Consider the following 14,585-nt stretch of genomic DNA (forward strand, 5'->3'; position numbering starts at 1 on the left):
AATGAAACCGATCAGAAAACAGCAATGTTGTTTTCTAGCATCTGTCGCAATAAAATGGGTATGTTGTGCTTCAGAATAGAAGACCTCAGTTCAACTATTTGATTTCTCCATCTATAAAACATCTTTGAGTAACAACTTACATCTGTTTGGGGGTATAAAATCTGGCACTTTGAAGAAACAGGACTGTTATATAACATTGAAGCCGACATGGGAAGAGAACTGTCCAACTTGTCTCTGTTCTCTGAAAGCTAGATGAAGGATTTGTTTTAGCTGTAGGACTCTATTTGCTGGCAGAACATTTTTCACATATGCCTAACACATTTCCATTGTTGTCTCTTCAAACTGCAAGCATAACCAAGCCTAGGATCCTGTGCTCATGTGAATTAGATTTAGGGAACTGTTATAGATCAGAAATCTCTCTTGGCTTCAGAAGAAAAATGTCTTTCATTCCAGGAATTAAAATGTTAAATTCTTTGGGCCACCGATTAATCCATTTTCAGAGGAAAGTACAAAATGGGTAGGGAAATAAAATTATTTATAAAGACATTCAGTGTGGCGCTTTGGCCATATCTTAATACACAGGAAAACAAGATCAGAATACCAAACCTCTGGGCCTCTTTGCAAGGGCATAACCACTTTGACTATATCTAAATTTCCTCTGTCACAGTAAGTTGCAAAGCACCATCCATCACTATCAGAAATGAGTACTCCCAGAAAGTTCCATCTTTGGAGGCCATAACTGAACTAGAAAGTATAAATATGAGTCAATCAGCAGGCATTGATTAAATCCTTATTAGGTGCCATTCTCTGTGCTAGTGCTAGAGTGACAGAGATGAAAATGAAACAGGCTCTGCCCTCCCAGAGCTTACATTTGAGAGAGATAAGACAATACGCATACAGCCCACTCAGTTCTCTTCCTCCTGTGATTGAAAAGCCTGTACTTAAATAGGGTCAAGAAGAGGAGGGTGGGGGGAGTGGCGTTAGTATGCATCCTCCAGAACATGCTCACAGGAAATTAGAGCATGGACAGAAGATAGTTATTCTCATCATCTTCCCTACAATGCGGAGAGAATACTCTTTGGCACCTCAAGACTTGGCTTAGAATCCTATATCTGCCAGTTAGTCCTTTTGCATATCTGTGCAAATCACTTAACTTTTCAGACTGTTTCCTCATCTTTAGACTGAGGGACTTGAGCTAAATGACTTGGAAGATCAATTCTGGCTTTAAATTCTTTGAATCTGGTTGCCAAATTGTCTTAAAAGGGGTTGTATTAAATAGTATCGTCCCTCTGGAGTCCATGACAATTTTTACTTTTTGTGGCCTCATTCTCATGAGGAGGTAACCCTGGGTTCTTAAAGGCCAGCCAGAAGAACACAACCTCTAATAGGTTTTACCAGATTGGAAATCCTTTAAGTAGAAACTCGGCAACAGATACCTGCTATTTGAGGTCAGTCAGAGTGCTTTAGCAAGCAGAAAGCTGACTAGTTCCTTAATGTTAGGCAGCAACTCAAAACAATTCTACTAATATACAATAGAGAGAGGAGAAGAATTTCTAAAGCTACAGGAGATAGAGAGCATCATGAGATATAAAAAGGATATTTTTCAAAGGTTTTTGTATAAATAAGACTAATTAATAGCCAGGATTAGAAGGAAAGCAGAAAATTTGTGAGGGAGGGGAGGTTTATAGACAGTTTTTTAAGTTGTAAGGATGATATTAGAAAATAAGTATTGTTTATTAGTTTAGGGATAAGAAGTAGAGTGGCTGCTTGAGAAAGAAGTGAAGTTTGAAGCAGAACTGAGAGAGTGTGTTAATTTCAACTGCTGACAGTTATAACCATTTTTCTGTGTCAATTATTCTCTCTGGCAGTTGGCAGAGACTTTCAGGGCTGGAGGAGGTAACATCTTTGCCTCTCTGTCTGTCTGAGGGAAAGATCTAAAGGAGCTCATGTTTTCCTTTCCCAACTTGGGAAACACTATTGAATATCTATTCTGGTTTTATATATTGGCTTATATCTGAGAAGACCAAAGAAAAACCTGGTCTTTGGTTTTTCTAGACTCAGAGTCCTAACTTGATTCTTGTTGAGACTCAACCAGCTAGCCTTTGCTAGTTTATAATTTGAAGGTAAAGTTAAGATTTAAAGGATAATACTGGTAGTTTTTATTTAGATAATATAAATGTGGGTTAGTCAGATCAGGGAGGAGTAGTGTAGCCTGTGAAACACAGGAGAAGCAGTTCCTTGTGGAACCTGAGATTTTATTTGGATGGATTTAGAATCCCTTAGAATTAGAAATCCTTTATTTATCCTTAATAAATACTTTATTTTTATAATAAGAGTCTCTTTAGAGTCCTTGTGTCTGACCCTGAAGGGAAGTTCACATTTGAGCTTCACTTCATCACTGAGGATACTTTTGATTACATCTATCAAAGGTATCCAAACAGTTTTTGAACAGTTTTTCTATGTATTTTGTGTAGCTTACCATTATTGTTATTTTTTTTTTATTCTTTTTACAGTTTGGCGAGCCAGGCAGGAGAGTCAATAAGAGTACTGACATTAGAAAGTCATAGGCAAGTACATCTTGTATATATTCTGGTACAATAGTGAAAATGAGAGAAGTCCTATCTAATTTAGAAAATCCCATGGTGATTTTATGTAGCTAATTCACCAGGTTTTCTGAGAGTACAGATTCTTTGTATCAAGTTGATTGGGAGATGGATTTTGTATCCCCCTAGAGTTTAGTTTACTGTTACCACAGCTCACAGTGAAACTCAGTTCTAGCTGCTTCCACAGACCCCCTGCTGAGATAATGGTTCCAACTGCCTAAATTGACAGTTGGACCCTTAAAATTAGACAGTTAGGTTCTTTGTCCTATTTAGCTCGCCAAACAATAACAATCATTATTTTTTAAAATTATTTTTACAAGATAGAGGTCTCATATCTAAAATGTGTAGAGAACTTTGTCAATTTATAAGAATAAGAATCATCCCCAAATGATAAATGAACAGATAGTTTTTGGATAAAGAAATCAAAGCCCTATGTGTAGGCATATGAAAAAATGCTCTAAATCACCACTAATTAGAAAAATGTAAATCAAAACAATTCTGATATATCATCTCACACCTATCAAACTGGCTAAAATGGTAACGGGCAAAATGACAGATGGTGGAGGGAATGTGGAAAAATGTAGATACAATACACTGTTGGTGGAACTATGAACTGATTCAATCATTTGGGGAACAACTTGGAATTATACTCAAGAGAATTATAAAAGTGTATATACTCTTAGAACACAGCAGGATCACTGTTAGGTCTGTTTCAAAAGGAGGCTGAGGGAAAAGAAAAAAAACATACATGTTCCAAAATATTTATAGCAGTTCTCTTTGTGTGACAAAGAACTGGGATACCTATCCATTGAGAGATGGCTCAACAAAATTATGGTGTATGATTATGATGTAATACTACTGTTACATCAATAATGATGAATATGTTAATTTTTTTATAAAACTTGGAAAGACCTTTCCAAAATTATGGAGAGGGAAATAAGTAGAAAGAAGAGAATATGACATACAGCTACAGAATTATTTTTTGAATGACTCATATATGTCTATCTCCAGAAAAAGAACTGATAAATAGAAATATGAAATACATAGTCTATATATACATATCATTTTCTTGAGTGATGTTTTCTATGCTATAAGGAGGGCCTGAGAATATTAATATAATAAACCAACAAACTTAAAAGATAGATACACACATTCTCTCACACTACAGGAGGGCTTGCAACACACATGAACTTTAGAAGGTCTGGAAAACAACCTACTTTGTGACTGCATAGAAAAATCTTTGCAAGTTTATAAAGTTGTTTTTTTTTTAAGGCAATGGGAGTTAAGTGACTTGCCCAGGGTCACACAGCTAGGCAGTGTCTGAGGACAGATTTGAACCTAGACTTCCCATTTCTAGGCCTGGCTCTTAATCCACTGAGCCACCCAGCTGCCCTTCATAAAGTATTTTATTTTTATTTATTTATATTTTAGAAAAACCCTTACCTTCTGGCTTAGAATCAATACTGTGTGTTAGTTCCAAGGCAGAAGAGTGGTAAGGGCTAGGCAATGAGAGTCAAGTGACTTGCCCAGTGTCATACAGCTGGGAAGTGTCTGAGACCAGATTTGAACCTAGGACTTCCCATCTCTAGGCCTGACTCTCAATCCACTGAGCCACCCAGCTGTTATAAAGTATTTTAAATAACATCATCTGAACTTTTTTGACTAAGAAAGTAGCAAATTATGTGATTTATTTTATGGTTTGTATCATTTTAATCAAAGGAACAATGTCAACATAAATTAATTTCACTTCAATTAATTTAATATACATTTTCTTGTCATCTTTGATTTTTACATCACCTACATTTCTCAATTTATCAATTCTTCCCTCCCCTCCCTGAGCTCAATCCCTTATAACAAATAGAAAGGGGGGGGGGGCATTTCAGCAAAAGTATCCAAGATACTAAAAGAGTCTGACATTCAGGGAAGTGGTCCACATATAGTCCCACCTTGGAAAAAAAATAGGAGAAAGTTCTTTTCCATATATCTTCTTTAGGGATAAGCTTGGTCATTAGAATTTTGCAACATTCATTCAATTCAGTTGCCTTGTTAGGTTTTACATTTTTATTATTCTGGTAATCTGGTATGCCATTTAATCATTTCTCTTTCTTACCATGCTTTTCTGCTTTTGTCATATCCATCATTCTTTACAGCATAGTAATATTTGGTGCACAAACCACAACTTGTTAAATAAGCCATTCCCCAGTCAATGGACTTCTGCTGTGATTCCAGTTCTTTGCTACAACAAAAAGTGGCTGCTTGAAACATTTTTGTGTCTATGGAACCTTTTTTTTCATTAACTTCCTTGGGGAATGTGCCTGGCAGTGGAAATTTTAGGTAAAAACATATAGGTATTTTAGTTACTTTATTCACATAATTCCAAATTGCTTTCCCCATAGAGTGATTGGACCAGTACAATAGTACCCATCTTTCCATAACCCTTCCAATACTGACCATTCCATAGGTTGTCATTTTGGGCAGTTTGTTAACTGACATAATTTTTCTCTAAGTCTTACAACAATATCTTATCTCTGAATGCAAAGGAATGAGGTTCTAAGAAGCCTTAAGGGAAAATCTATTTTAGAATAAATGATGGTTTTTATTTTTTCTGTAGATCTCCTTAGAAAAGGGGAAAAACTCATATATTTCTGAGATGTTCATTATTGATATATTTTTCATTTGGCATTTTATATAAGGTCCTTCCAGACATAAATTCTTTACATCCGTCAGCTAGGACTAAACTTGGTGTGACAATTGTTGGTGGCAGTGATCTCCAATTTTATTCATTCTAATATTTATTTGTTGGTGCTACAGAGGGCAGCTGCTGTAGACATTCTTACACAAGCTTATTTCATTTGTCAGTGGAATAGCTTTTTGTTAGCCCAAATTGGAAAGGAAACGTGATCGCTGCTCTTTAGTTACAAAGGCCTGATAACAAAGGAGTGTGTTTGACCTTTTTTATGGGGCTCTGAGATGCCTCATGGGATGCAGCATATTGTTCGAGATGACAAATGTCCTCAGAGATTTCAGTTTGTCAGCTTAGTGTGAATTAGAGGCATTGATTTCTTCTCACTACTACTTCCTATCCTACAGGATTAGTGACACAGTTTCTGTGGCAGGTGTCTGTCAAGCTCGGTCTTGCCTATCAGGCTAATTGAGGGATTCATATATTAGTCATTACTCATAGCAGAGTGAGGCAAATAATGCCCAAGGCTTTGGATTTGGGAAAAAAATGAGTATTAGAGTAACTCCCAAATATTTTAAACAAGTGATTCATCCACAAAAACATTACTAGTATGCATTCATATGCTTGTTAGTGACTTCCAAAATATTCTTGATTCAGTTTTCTATCAACATTTCTCCCTGTTAGAATCCTTTGAGCAAATTATGTGGTTGAATTTAAGGTAGGAATTTATTGCCTGTGTAGAAAAAAAAATCAGATCTAGTGTTTCCTTCTGCAGGAGGCCTCTCCTGGTCTCCCCAACAGCTTGTGGCTGCCCCTTTAAAGAGACCTCCCATCTCTTTTGTATATATTGGACACATGCTGATTTATATCTGTGTTGTCTCAGTATGTGAGTTGCTCAAAGGTGGGAGCTATCTGTCTCTCAAGCCATCTACCTCTCAGATGCGGATCCTTATGTTTACCTTTCATTTCAAGGTTTATAAAGCACTTTGCTCACAGTCTTGTAAGGTAGGTAGAGCAGGCAGTAGTATCATCTCCATTTTTCCCTGCAGCATTTAAGTGGCTAGCCTCTGGTCACTTGGATAAGTGATGGAGCCCCGCAGGATTCAAACCCAGGTCTCCTTACTCACCAGCCAGCATCTTCTTCCCTGTGACACACTGCCCCTCTGATATTATTCCATTTTGAAAATTTGTATGATTTTTTCAACATCTTTATCCAGGGACAGGATAGTGATACATTAAAAAAAAATGCCAGGAAGACACTCTACTTGCAGCAAAATAGAAACCAAAGCATTAGAATCCTAGCATTGTCACTGAGCTGGAAAGGATTTCAGTCCAAACCTTTCATTTTATTAATAAGGAAACTGTGGCCTCTGTAGGAGAAGTAGCTCACTAAAGGTCATATAGATGCCAAATGGCATCATCAGGATTCAAACCCATGTTCTTTCCTCTGAATCATAAATAAATGCTTTTTTTCTCCCACTTAAAGTTAAGAATTCTCCAGTCTTTAACCTAGTCAACAGCCTTCTCTATAAATTTGACTCTTACCACTACTTGCATTAACAGGCCAAAACCTAGTATGGCTCAGGCTCATACAAATAGTATGGATGCTATGAGAGATATAGGAATAAATAAAATTTTATTCCTGCCCTCAAGGAGTTTTCTTTCTAATAAAAAAAAAGCTGAAAAATGTGCTAGTAAATATAATCCAAGGCAAAATGTGACATCTTCTCTGGGAGGAGGGAATTCAGAAAGTCAGCCCCCTTAAGCTGAGGGGAGGTGGGACAGATTCTGAAGGAGATGAACCATGAAATTTCAAACTTCAAAGAATTGTAATGACCTTTAGAAACAATCCCTTTTGTAGTTTCATGTGAGCTTTGTCTACATATAACGTAACACAGGAATTTTTGTTGTTCATTTGTTTCAATTGTATCTGATTCTTTGTGTCCCCATTTAGGGTTTTCTTGGCAAAGATATTGGAATGCTTTGCCATTTCCATCTTCATTTTACAGATAAGGAAAAAATGAGACAGAGTTAAGTGATTTACCCAGGATCGTACAGTTATAGTGTCTGAGGCCAGAGTTGAATTCAGGAAGAGAAGTTTCCCTGGCATTCTATCTACTACGGTACCACCTAACTGTTCCAACTTTGAAATAAATATGTTTAAGTTGAATGTAATAATGGTACTAAACTTCCAGGATACAAAAGGTAGTGTTATTAGAGCAACCTTACCTGTCCCTTCCCTCCCTCATCCCCTTCACCCCATGGATCTGGCACAGACTTAGACAACTCCTTTCATTTCCTTGCCTCAAAATATCTATGAAATTAGTTTAATGGTACTTGCTTTGTTGTATGCATTTAGTAATATTTGTTTACAAATGATAATTTATAATTTACTTGCTAAGTCATAAATCATGCAGCCTATTAATCCTGTCAGCCTAATTTGTTTGTTTGGTATGTTTTTGTTTTCTCATAGATTCCTTTCTCTCTCGTGCAGTTTCCTCTGTGGGAATTCTTAAAAGTAAGTGGTTAGATATACCTATTCTTAAGTTATTTCATTATTATAAAAAGTTGTTCTTGTTATTATTAATGTATTGAATTCCTCTGAGAATCTCTCCTGGACTATCCCAAACATTCCTGATTTTATGTAACTTCTGCACATATGGCATGTTGAAATGTTTCCATGCCAAGCCATGAAGTGAGGGTCAGGTTCTGATTAGTTGAAAATGTCTACCTAAGTATGGGGTGTCTGTTGTCTCAGACTCTTGAAAACTCAGTCTCTGTGACAATGGGGAATTAATCCACAAAAGCTCCCAAAATTTCATGGCAGGCAATGATTTCAACTTGTTTTTTAACCCACAGTTTATGTATGCCCTTTTGGGGTCTTCTTTCTGATGGGCAGTCACGTAGAAAGCATGGGGAAAAGGAGAAGGAAACATAACAAGCCCCCAAAGAATTTCAAGTTGGCTGTGCTTTTCTCATACAACTTTCCCCTCCATCTGAAGGAGTAGCCAATGCTTAGTGATACAGTAAGGCAAGATGGTTGGATTGTCAGCTCATCGGAGGTCAAACACTGAAGCAGACAATGGTGATGGAGGTGGCAGGGAGATGTGCTATCACTCTGAAAGTCACAAAATGACTCCTCCTGGCCATGCAGTTACCAGTCATGAATTCACAGCCTACAAAAAATGGCTTATCTTAGAAATTACAGATAATCAAGAGCCATAGAATACATTTTAAAAAGAATTTTCAGAAGATGAATTATTGTGGCTACTAAAAAAAAACAAGTGAAATTATGGGAGGATAATAATATGTAGAATATTTTTAATTCCAATTTGTATAGTTTAATAAGAACAAAAAGTTCTTATTGAAACTTCATAAATATTTCCCTTAAGTAATATTCATCTAGAATTCGAACATATGTCATTTGTTCAAGGAAGTTGGCATTTGGGGGCCATTTTTCTAGGTGATGCATTGTGAAAACAGCTTTCTGAAGCAGTCTCGGGGCATGATGTCATTGCTAGCCAATGAGGTCACATTCCATCAGCATAATGGCTACATTTTTTTCTGAAAAAAGAACAATAAAGCCAACAGCTGTTGAGCAAAGAGGATTGATTTTGTTTGTGTCTCAATCACACAGGCTTTGCAAACACATTGGCATTCCCGCACATCATCTGCGTGTGGATATGTGTGAAGTGTCAAAGAGAAAATTCTTAAGGCTTATTATTGTTTCCCCATCACTGATGTTTATGAGATTCTGGTTAGTTATAAAATGTCACACATTCTCTAGAGTAAGGAGAATGCACATTCTGCCCCACAGCTTCCTAGTCATTTTTCCTGAGAAAAAAAGGTTTGATGCCTTCAACGTTTTTAAATCGGAGAATGAATTACGTAACACAATTTGATGAATTGTACATTGCATCATCTCTAGTATTGTTGTATGTTTGTAGCCTAGCACTTTTAAACAAAACTTTTCTCAAACCCAGAAGGATTAGATGATGTCAGAGGAGGATTTCTCCATTGCTTTCATATGGTTATAGTCCTCAAAAGATGATTTTCTTAACCAGGACCTCACTCTTGTTTTAATCTCATAGCTTCACATTGCCATAAATGGGGGAGAAAAGTGTTGGTATTTTCACTTTAAGTTTATTGTACCTAACTTGAACTAATCATTCTCCTACCCTCCTTCCCTGAAGAGTCCTCCCTTTTCCTGTTTCCTGTTAGTAATCTTCCCACCACCATTTTCTCAATGACCCTGCCTCAAAACCCCCTCTCTTCCCAGTATATCCAGATGCACTTCATCAAAGTAATTCTTCTCATTCTTTCATTCATTCATATTCAGTAAATGCTGAGTACCTGCAGGATGCTAGCCAGGCTAGCCACTTACTAAGATATAATTCTCATCCTCACTGAGTTTTTTCTCTAGGAAAGAAATTTTTTCACATAAGATTCATGGACTTGTTTGTTTTTTAAACATTTTAATAACTGTATTTGAGCCTAATTGTTTTCATTATTAATTCTACATATTTTATCTATGCTTTGAATAGGGATCCATCAGTTTCACCAGATTGCATGAGGGGTCCAAGATGCAGAAAATGTTATGAAAGGTTTTTCTAGTAGGAGGATGACAAAGCCATAGATAAGCCCAGTATTACATAAACACATTAGAAAAGTACAAAGTCAAGTGTTCTGTGAGATTGGAGAAGGAGACATTTGATACTAATGGAGGAAGACATTTAAGAAGAGGTGGTATTTGGGTTGAACTTAACACTGTTCAGAAGCAAAGGATTGGATGTGGCAAAATACAGAGCCTTTGGGAAGGACAAAGAATCACTCAGTTTACCGATGCCTTAAATGAAAGTATTCTGGTGGCATTAAGACAAATGAATTGGCAATGGGAGAGAGTAACGACAGAGAAACCTTTAACTAGGCTATTGCCATAGTCCATGTGGGTGGTAATAAGGGCCTCTACTCAGATGGTGACAATGAGAACAGAATATAGATTGAGAGAAAACAGATGTGAGAACTGGTTCAGAGGTAGAATTCACATTGATTTGATCACTGATGGAACAAGAGAGTCAAACATTTCCCAAAGTGGAAGACCTAGGTTATAAGGAGGCACAGGTTTTTTTTTTTGGGGGGGGATTATTAAGTTCAGGTTTATTTATGCTGGGACTGAATTGGAATTAGCAATAGGATCCTCAAGGAAAGATGTCTTGAAGGCAGCTGGTAGAATTGTGGAAGGCCATGTGTGTACTGGTGATAGCTGATTGAGGCAATGAGGGTGAGTGTGTTTGACAGGACATATTTAAAGCCAAGGGAGAAGATTGGACTCAGCAGGAGGGAATGGCCCCCAGTGTCAGAGATACCAGAGAAGTCCTGGAGACACAAGAGGGAAGCAGAGGTAGCAGTGGAGACTGGAAGAAGACCACGGAATTCTGTGCTGAGGAACTACTCAAATGTCTTGGGAAAGAATAGTTTCATGAGAATGATAGTAGGAGTCAGAAGCCAGATTCCAAGAATTTGTGGAGAGATGGATGTGAACAAAGAACAGGGTCCAGGCCTTTACAACTCTTTTTAAAATATGATTTCTTTTTTCTTCTTATTACATGATCTTAACAGTATCAACATACATGGACATTTCATTCTTCAAAGAATGAAATGGAAGGATGGTCAATGAAACTGGATTTCTTTTATGTTAATGTTTGTTTTAAAAGAAAGTATATATTAAGTTCAACTTGGTAGTAATAAATTGTCCTATTTGTATCCCTTTTTACAGTAACCAAAAATCAAGGTTCTCTTCCCAACTGCTATAGCAAATCATCCATTTCTGTTGCTTTTGATCTTAGTCCATTTGATCTGAAGTGGCATAAACTTGGTTCAAAACAGTTACTTGGGGAGATAGTCTTTAAGTATTTGGAACCTACATATTTTCTGGCTGTATTAAATACCTTTCAAGTATTTGTATATAAAAATGAATTCAGCTCACAGGCACTAGCATTAAGTGCCTTCTCTGAAGAGAATACCCTGGCAGGTATACCCTGAGAAGGAAGCACAATATAAAGAAGGTAGGAGCTTGTAGTCTCATTGGCAGATAGGATCTGTATGCATAGAATTATAATACCAAATAATATTTGCTAAGTGCATAAAGGGGATGATCTTTGGGGATGGAGGGGAAAGCATCAAGCAAAATCTCCAGATGATGGTGGGAATTTGAGTAGGGCTACAAAGGATGTTTAGGAATGCTGCTTAGGAAAGGGCAATAGGTGTTCTGGACACAGGGAACAGCATGAATAAAGGCAGAAAAGTACTGAGCTTCTGTGGGAACAGGGAGCCATCTCAGGTGGCCAGTGTTGAGAGCATGAAGAAAGGGAATGAGTGGTATGTGATCCACTCAGAAAGATAGAGAGCAAAGGATGACTCAGGAGGCAGGCAAGGTTGGAGCGGGTGTGATTTGGATCAGAGAAGGGAAGGACTCCTCTGAGGACACCACAAATCTTTTCATGTATAAGAGTCCCAGGATGCATTGGCCCCTGGGAGAGAGAGAGGGTTGGTTCTCGGTCACTGATTTTCAACTCACAACATGCTTTTGATGCTTTTTACTGCCTTTTTCCTTCCTTGTCAGACTGTCAACTTGCTGCTTTCAGCCTCGTGTTAGTGCTGCCTTGCCATTCCTTTGGGACTGATGATTTATAACCTGATTTGTTAGAAATTTGTCAAAAACAAGTGCTCTAAACCCTTTCTTGCATCCTGAGCCCCTGTAACAGTCTGGCATAGCCTATGGACCCATTCTCAGAATTGTATTTTTAAATGCAGAAAATGAGATACAGAAGACTAAAGGAAGCCAATTATACTAAAATGTAATAACCAAAATATTTTTTTAAAACAAACTCCAAGTTCACAGACACCCCCCCCAAGTTAAGAATCTCTGGTTTAAAATAAGATTATGTATATTTTGAATGAAGGTCCAAACACCTGAATAAAATTTTGCTTCCTGATCTCAGAAACTGATTTTGGTCTGCCCCTTCCAATAGGACCAAAGAAATGGCTCATTAAATGTTAGCTTACCGTTTTGTTTTTTTGGGTGGGAATCATAAGATCTTCAGATTTGGAAGGGCCCTTAGTGACCTTCCAATTTAACCCTCTTTAATCTACCAAATGGTTCCCCAGCACTTGCCTGAAGAGCTTCAACAAATGAGGAATCCAAGAACAATGATGCCCAGCCATACCCTGAGAAGCTCTTTTAGAAATGCATAAAAGAAGCTGTGAGAGCTGGTCAAGGTCTAGCTCAACTTCCCTATTCACTCCCCGCCATTTTGTATTCTACTTGATGTGTTGTCAGGATCAGTAAAGGCTTACTATGATGGAAATGATGATTAGATCATATTTTCAACTTGTTTTCATGGCATTTTAAATGGCCAGTTCTGATACGAACACCTCTTATTAATTTAGACCCCTGTTAATCTAGCAAAGAGAAATTATACTTTAACATTTTGGTTGTCTCACTGTAGTCATTCCTGCCACAAGGACAGATAGAAAATAAAATTACGAAACCCTAATGTTAATAGAGTTGTGGGAGAAGGAGTAGGAGGGGAATATAAGCATTTCTCTTGCTTCTAGAATGGGTCAGGCACATTAGTGTTTTTATAAATATTCGATCATTCATTCGATCTTCACAAAGACTCTACAAAGCACAAGGTATTATTATCCTTGTTTTACAATTAAGGAAATAGGTTAAATGACTCATCCAGGGTCGCACAACTAGTAAGTGTCCAAGTCTAGATTTGACTCCAGGTCCACTGTGGCCCCTATCTGCATTTAGTATGCTTCAGTTTTGTCTGGGAGAGTTCTTTGCCGACATGGAATAATTATGAAAAAAAAATAACTTAAAATAAAAACCTTACTTTCTGCCTTAGAATCAATACTAAGTATCAGTTATAAGGCAGAAAAATGGAAGCTAGGCAATGACTTGCCTAGAGCCACAGAGTTAGGAAGTGTCTGAAGCCAGATTTGAGCCCAGAACCTCCTGTCTCCAGACCTAGCCCACTATCCACTGAGACACGCATTCATAGCTTTTTCCTGAGTGCAACCAATGAAATAGCCCCACAGACATGTGTAGATGATGTTCAAAACAGCATTATTTATAATAGTCATTGGCAACAACTTCAAGATATAAGTATTAGGAAATGGTTAAACAAACTTTAAACATAATGGATTTCTCTATAGCTTTTTAAAATGGTGCATGTGTGCATCTGCCAGTTTGATGAAGGATATATTAAATAATGTCTGGAAAGAGCAACCCAAATTCTCACATGCACACAAATGACAACCTTATACAATGTTTTTGTGTACATTTTACAATTCCAGAAAGAAGTTTGGAGAGATGGAAAGCATTTACAGTTTAATATGTTAGGGGTGTGTTTTTTCTACAATTATTTAACAACAATAATTTTTTAAAAGAAAACTTCTCATAATGTTTAGGAGATAAAGGTTTCAGAAACTTTTAAGTTCACTTCGATTAATAGTTAAGTAACTTATGTATTGCAGTTGATTTTTAAAATAAAACTCTGTACTTTTATGACATAAAAAAGGTTGGACAATAATCAGCTTGGATGTTAGAGAGAGATGCATGCAGGAGAACATTTTTATTAATTTAATACCTTCTCTGGTTCATGAAACTGTTGGAGTAAACGTAGAGTGCTATAAGACTAAACATAGAAGATGTCACCAATAGCAAGGTTAGTTTATAATGATTCAAAAATTACATTTTCTTCCATCTTTTCTTATGATTGCCTGATGTTAGGGAATTCTCAGTCGAATACTGTAGATGGCTTTGCACACATGTATTTTTTTAGGTACAACATATTATGTGTACATAATCATACATTTAAAGGATAATATATTTGTGATAGGGACAATTGGAGACGTTCCAGATTGTATAAGTTTCCATATACTTGTGCCAAAAAACTTATTTCCAGCTTGTTATTTATAAGGCAAGAACGAGTGATGGGGCGGGGTCTTTTGAAGTAGAAAACAAAGTCTTCTATTCAGCTTCCCTTTAATAGACTACACATGAACAAGGATTGACATCCTTGAGTGTTCTGTACGATTGGGTTTGATGTTGTTTATTTTCCATCATGTGGACACTGGTGGAAAATGATATTACCCTAAAAAAAAGTAAACTGATTATTTCATGCTGCTGTTCCTATGGAAATCAATGAAGAATCCCTTGGTTAATAGGATGACCATACAATGAAACCACCACATATTCTCAATACGATGTAATAATATGATAAACATTA

At 37.0% G+C, this 14,585-nt stretch overlaps 1 protein-coding gene across 1 annotated transcript in view; it reads left to right on the forward strand.

The window, feature by feature from the left end:
- SLC25A26 (solute carrier family 25 member 26) overlaps nt 1–14,585 on the forward strand; it is a 149,548-nt gene that overhangs the window by 110,831 nt on the left and 24,132 nt on the right. The window contains exon 6 of the mRNA XM_003341730.4: nt 7,760–7,804. Within this exon, the coding sequence (XP_003341778.2) occupies nt 7,760–7,804 (45 nt within the window). The remainder of the gene's footprint in view (nt 1–7,759; nt 7,805–14,585) is intronic.

Source organism: Monodelphis domestica, chromosome 7, assembly GCF_027887165.1.
Source record: "Monodelphis domestica isolate mMonDom1 chromosome 7, mMonDom1.pri, whole genome shotgun sequence".
NCBI classification, from domain to species: Eukaryota; Metazoa; Chordata; class Mammalia; order Didelphimorphia; family Didelphidae; genus Monodelphis; species Monodelphis domestica.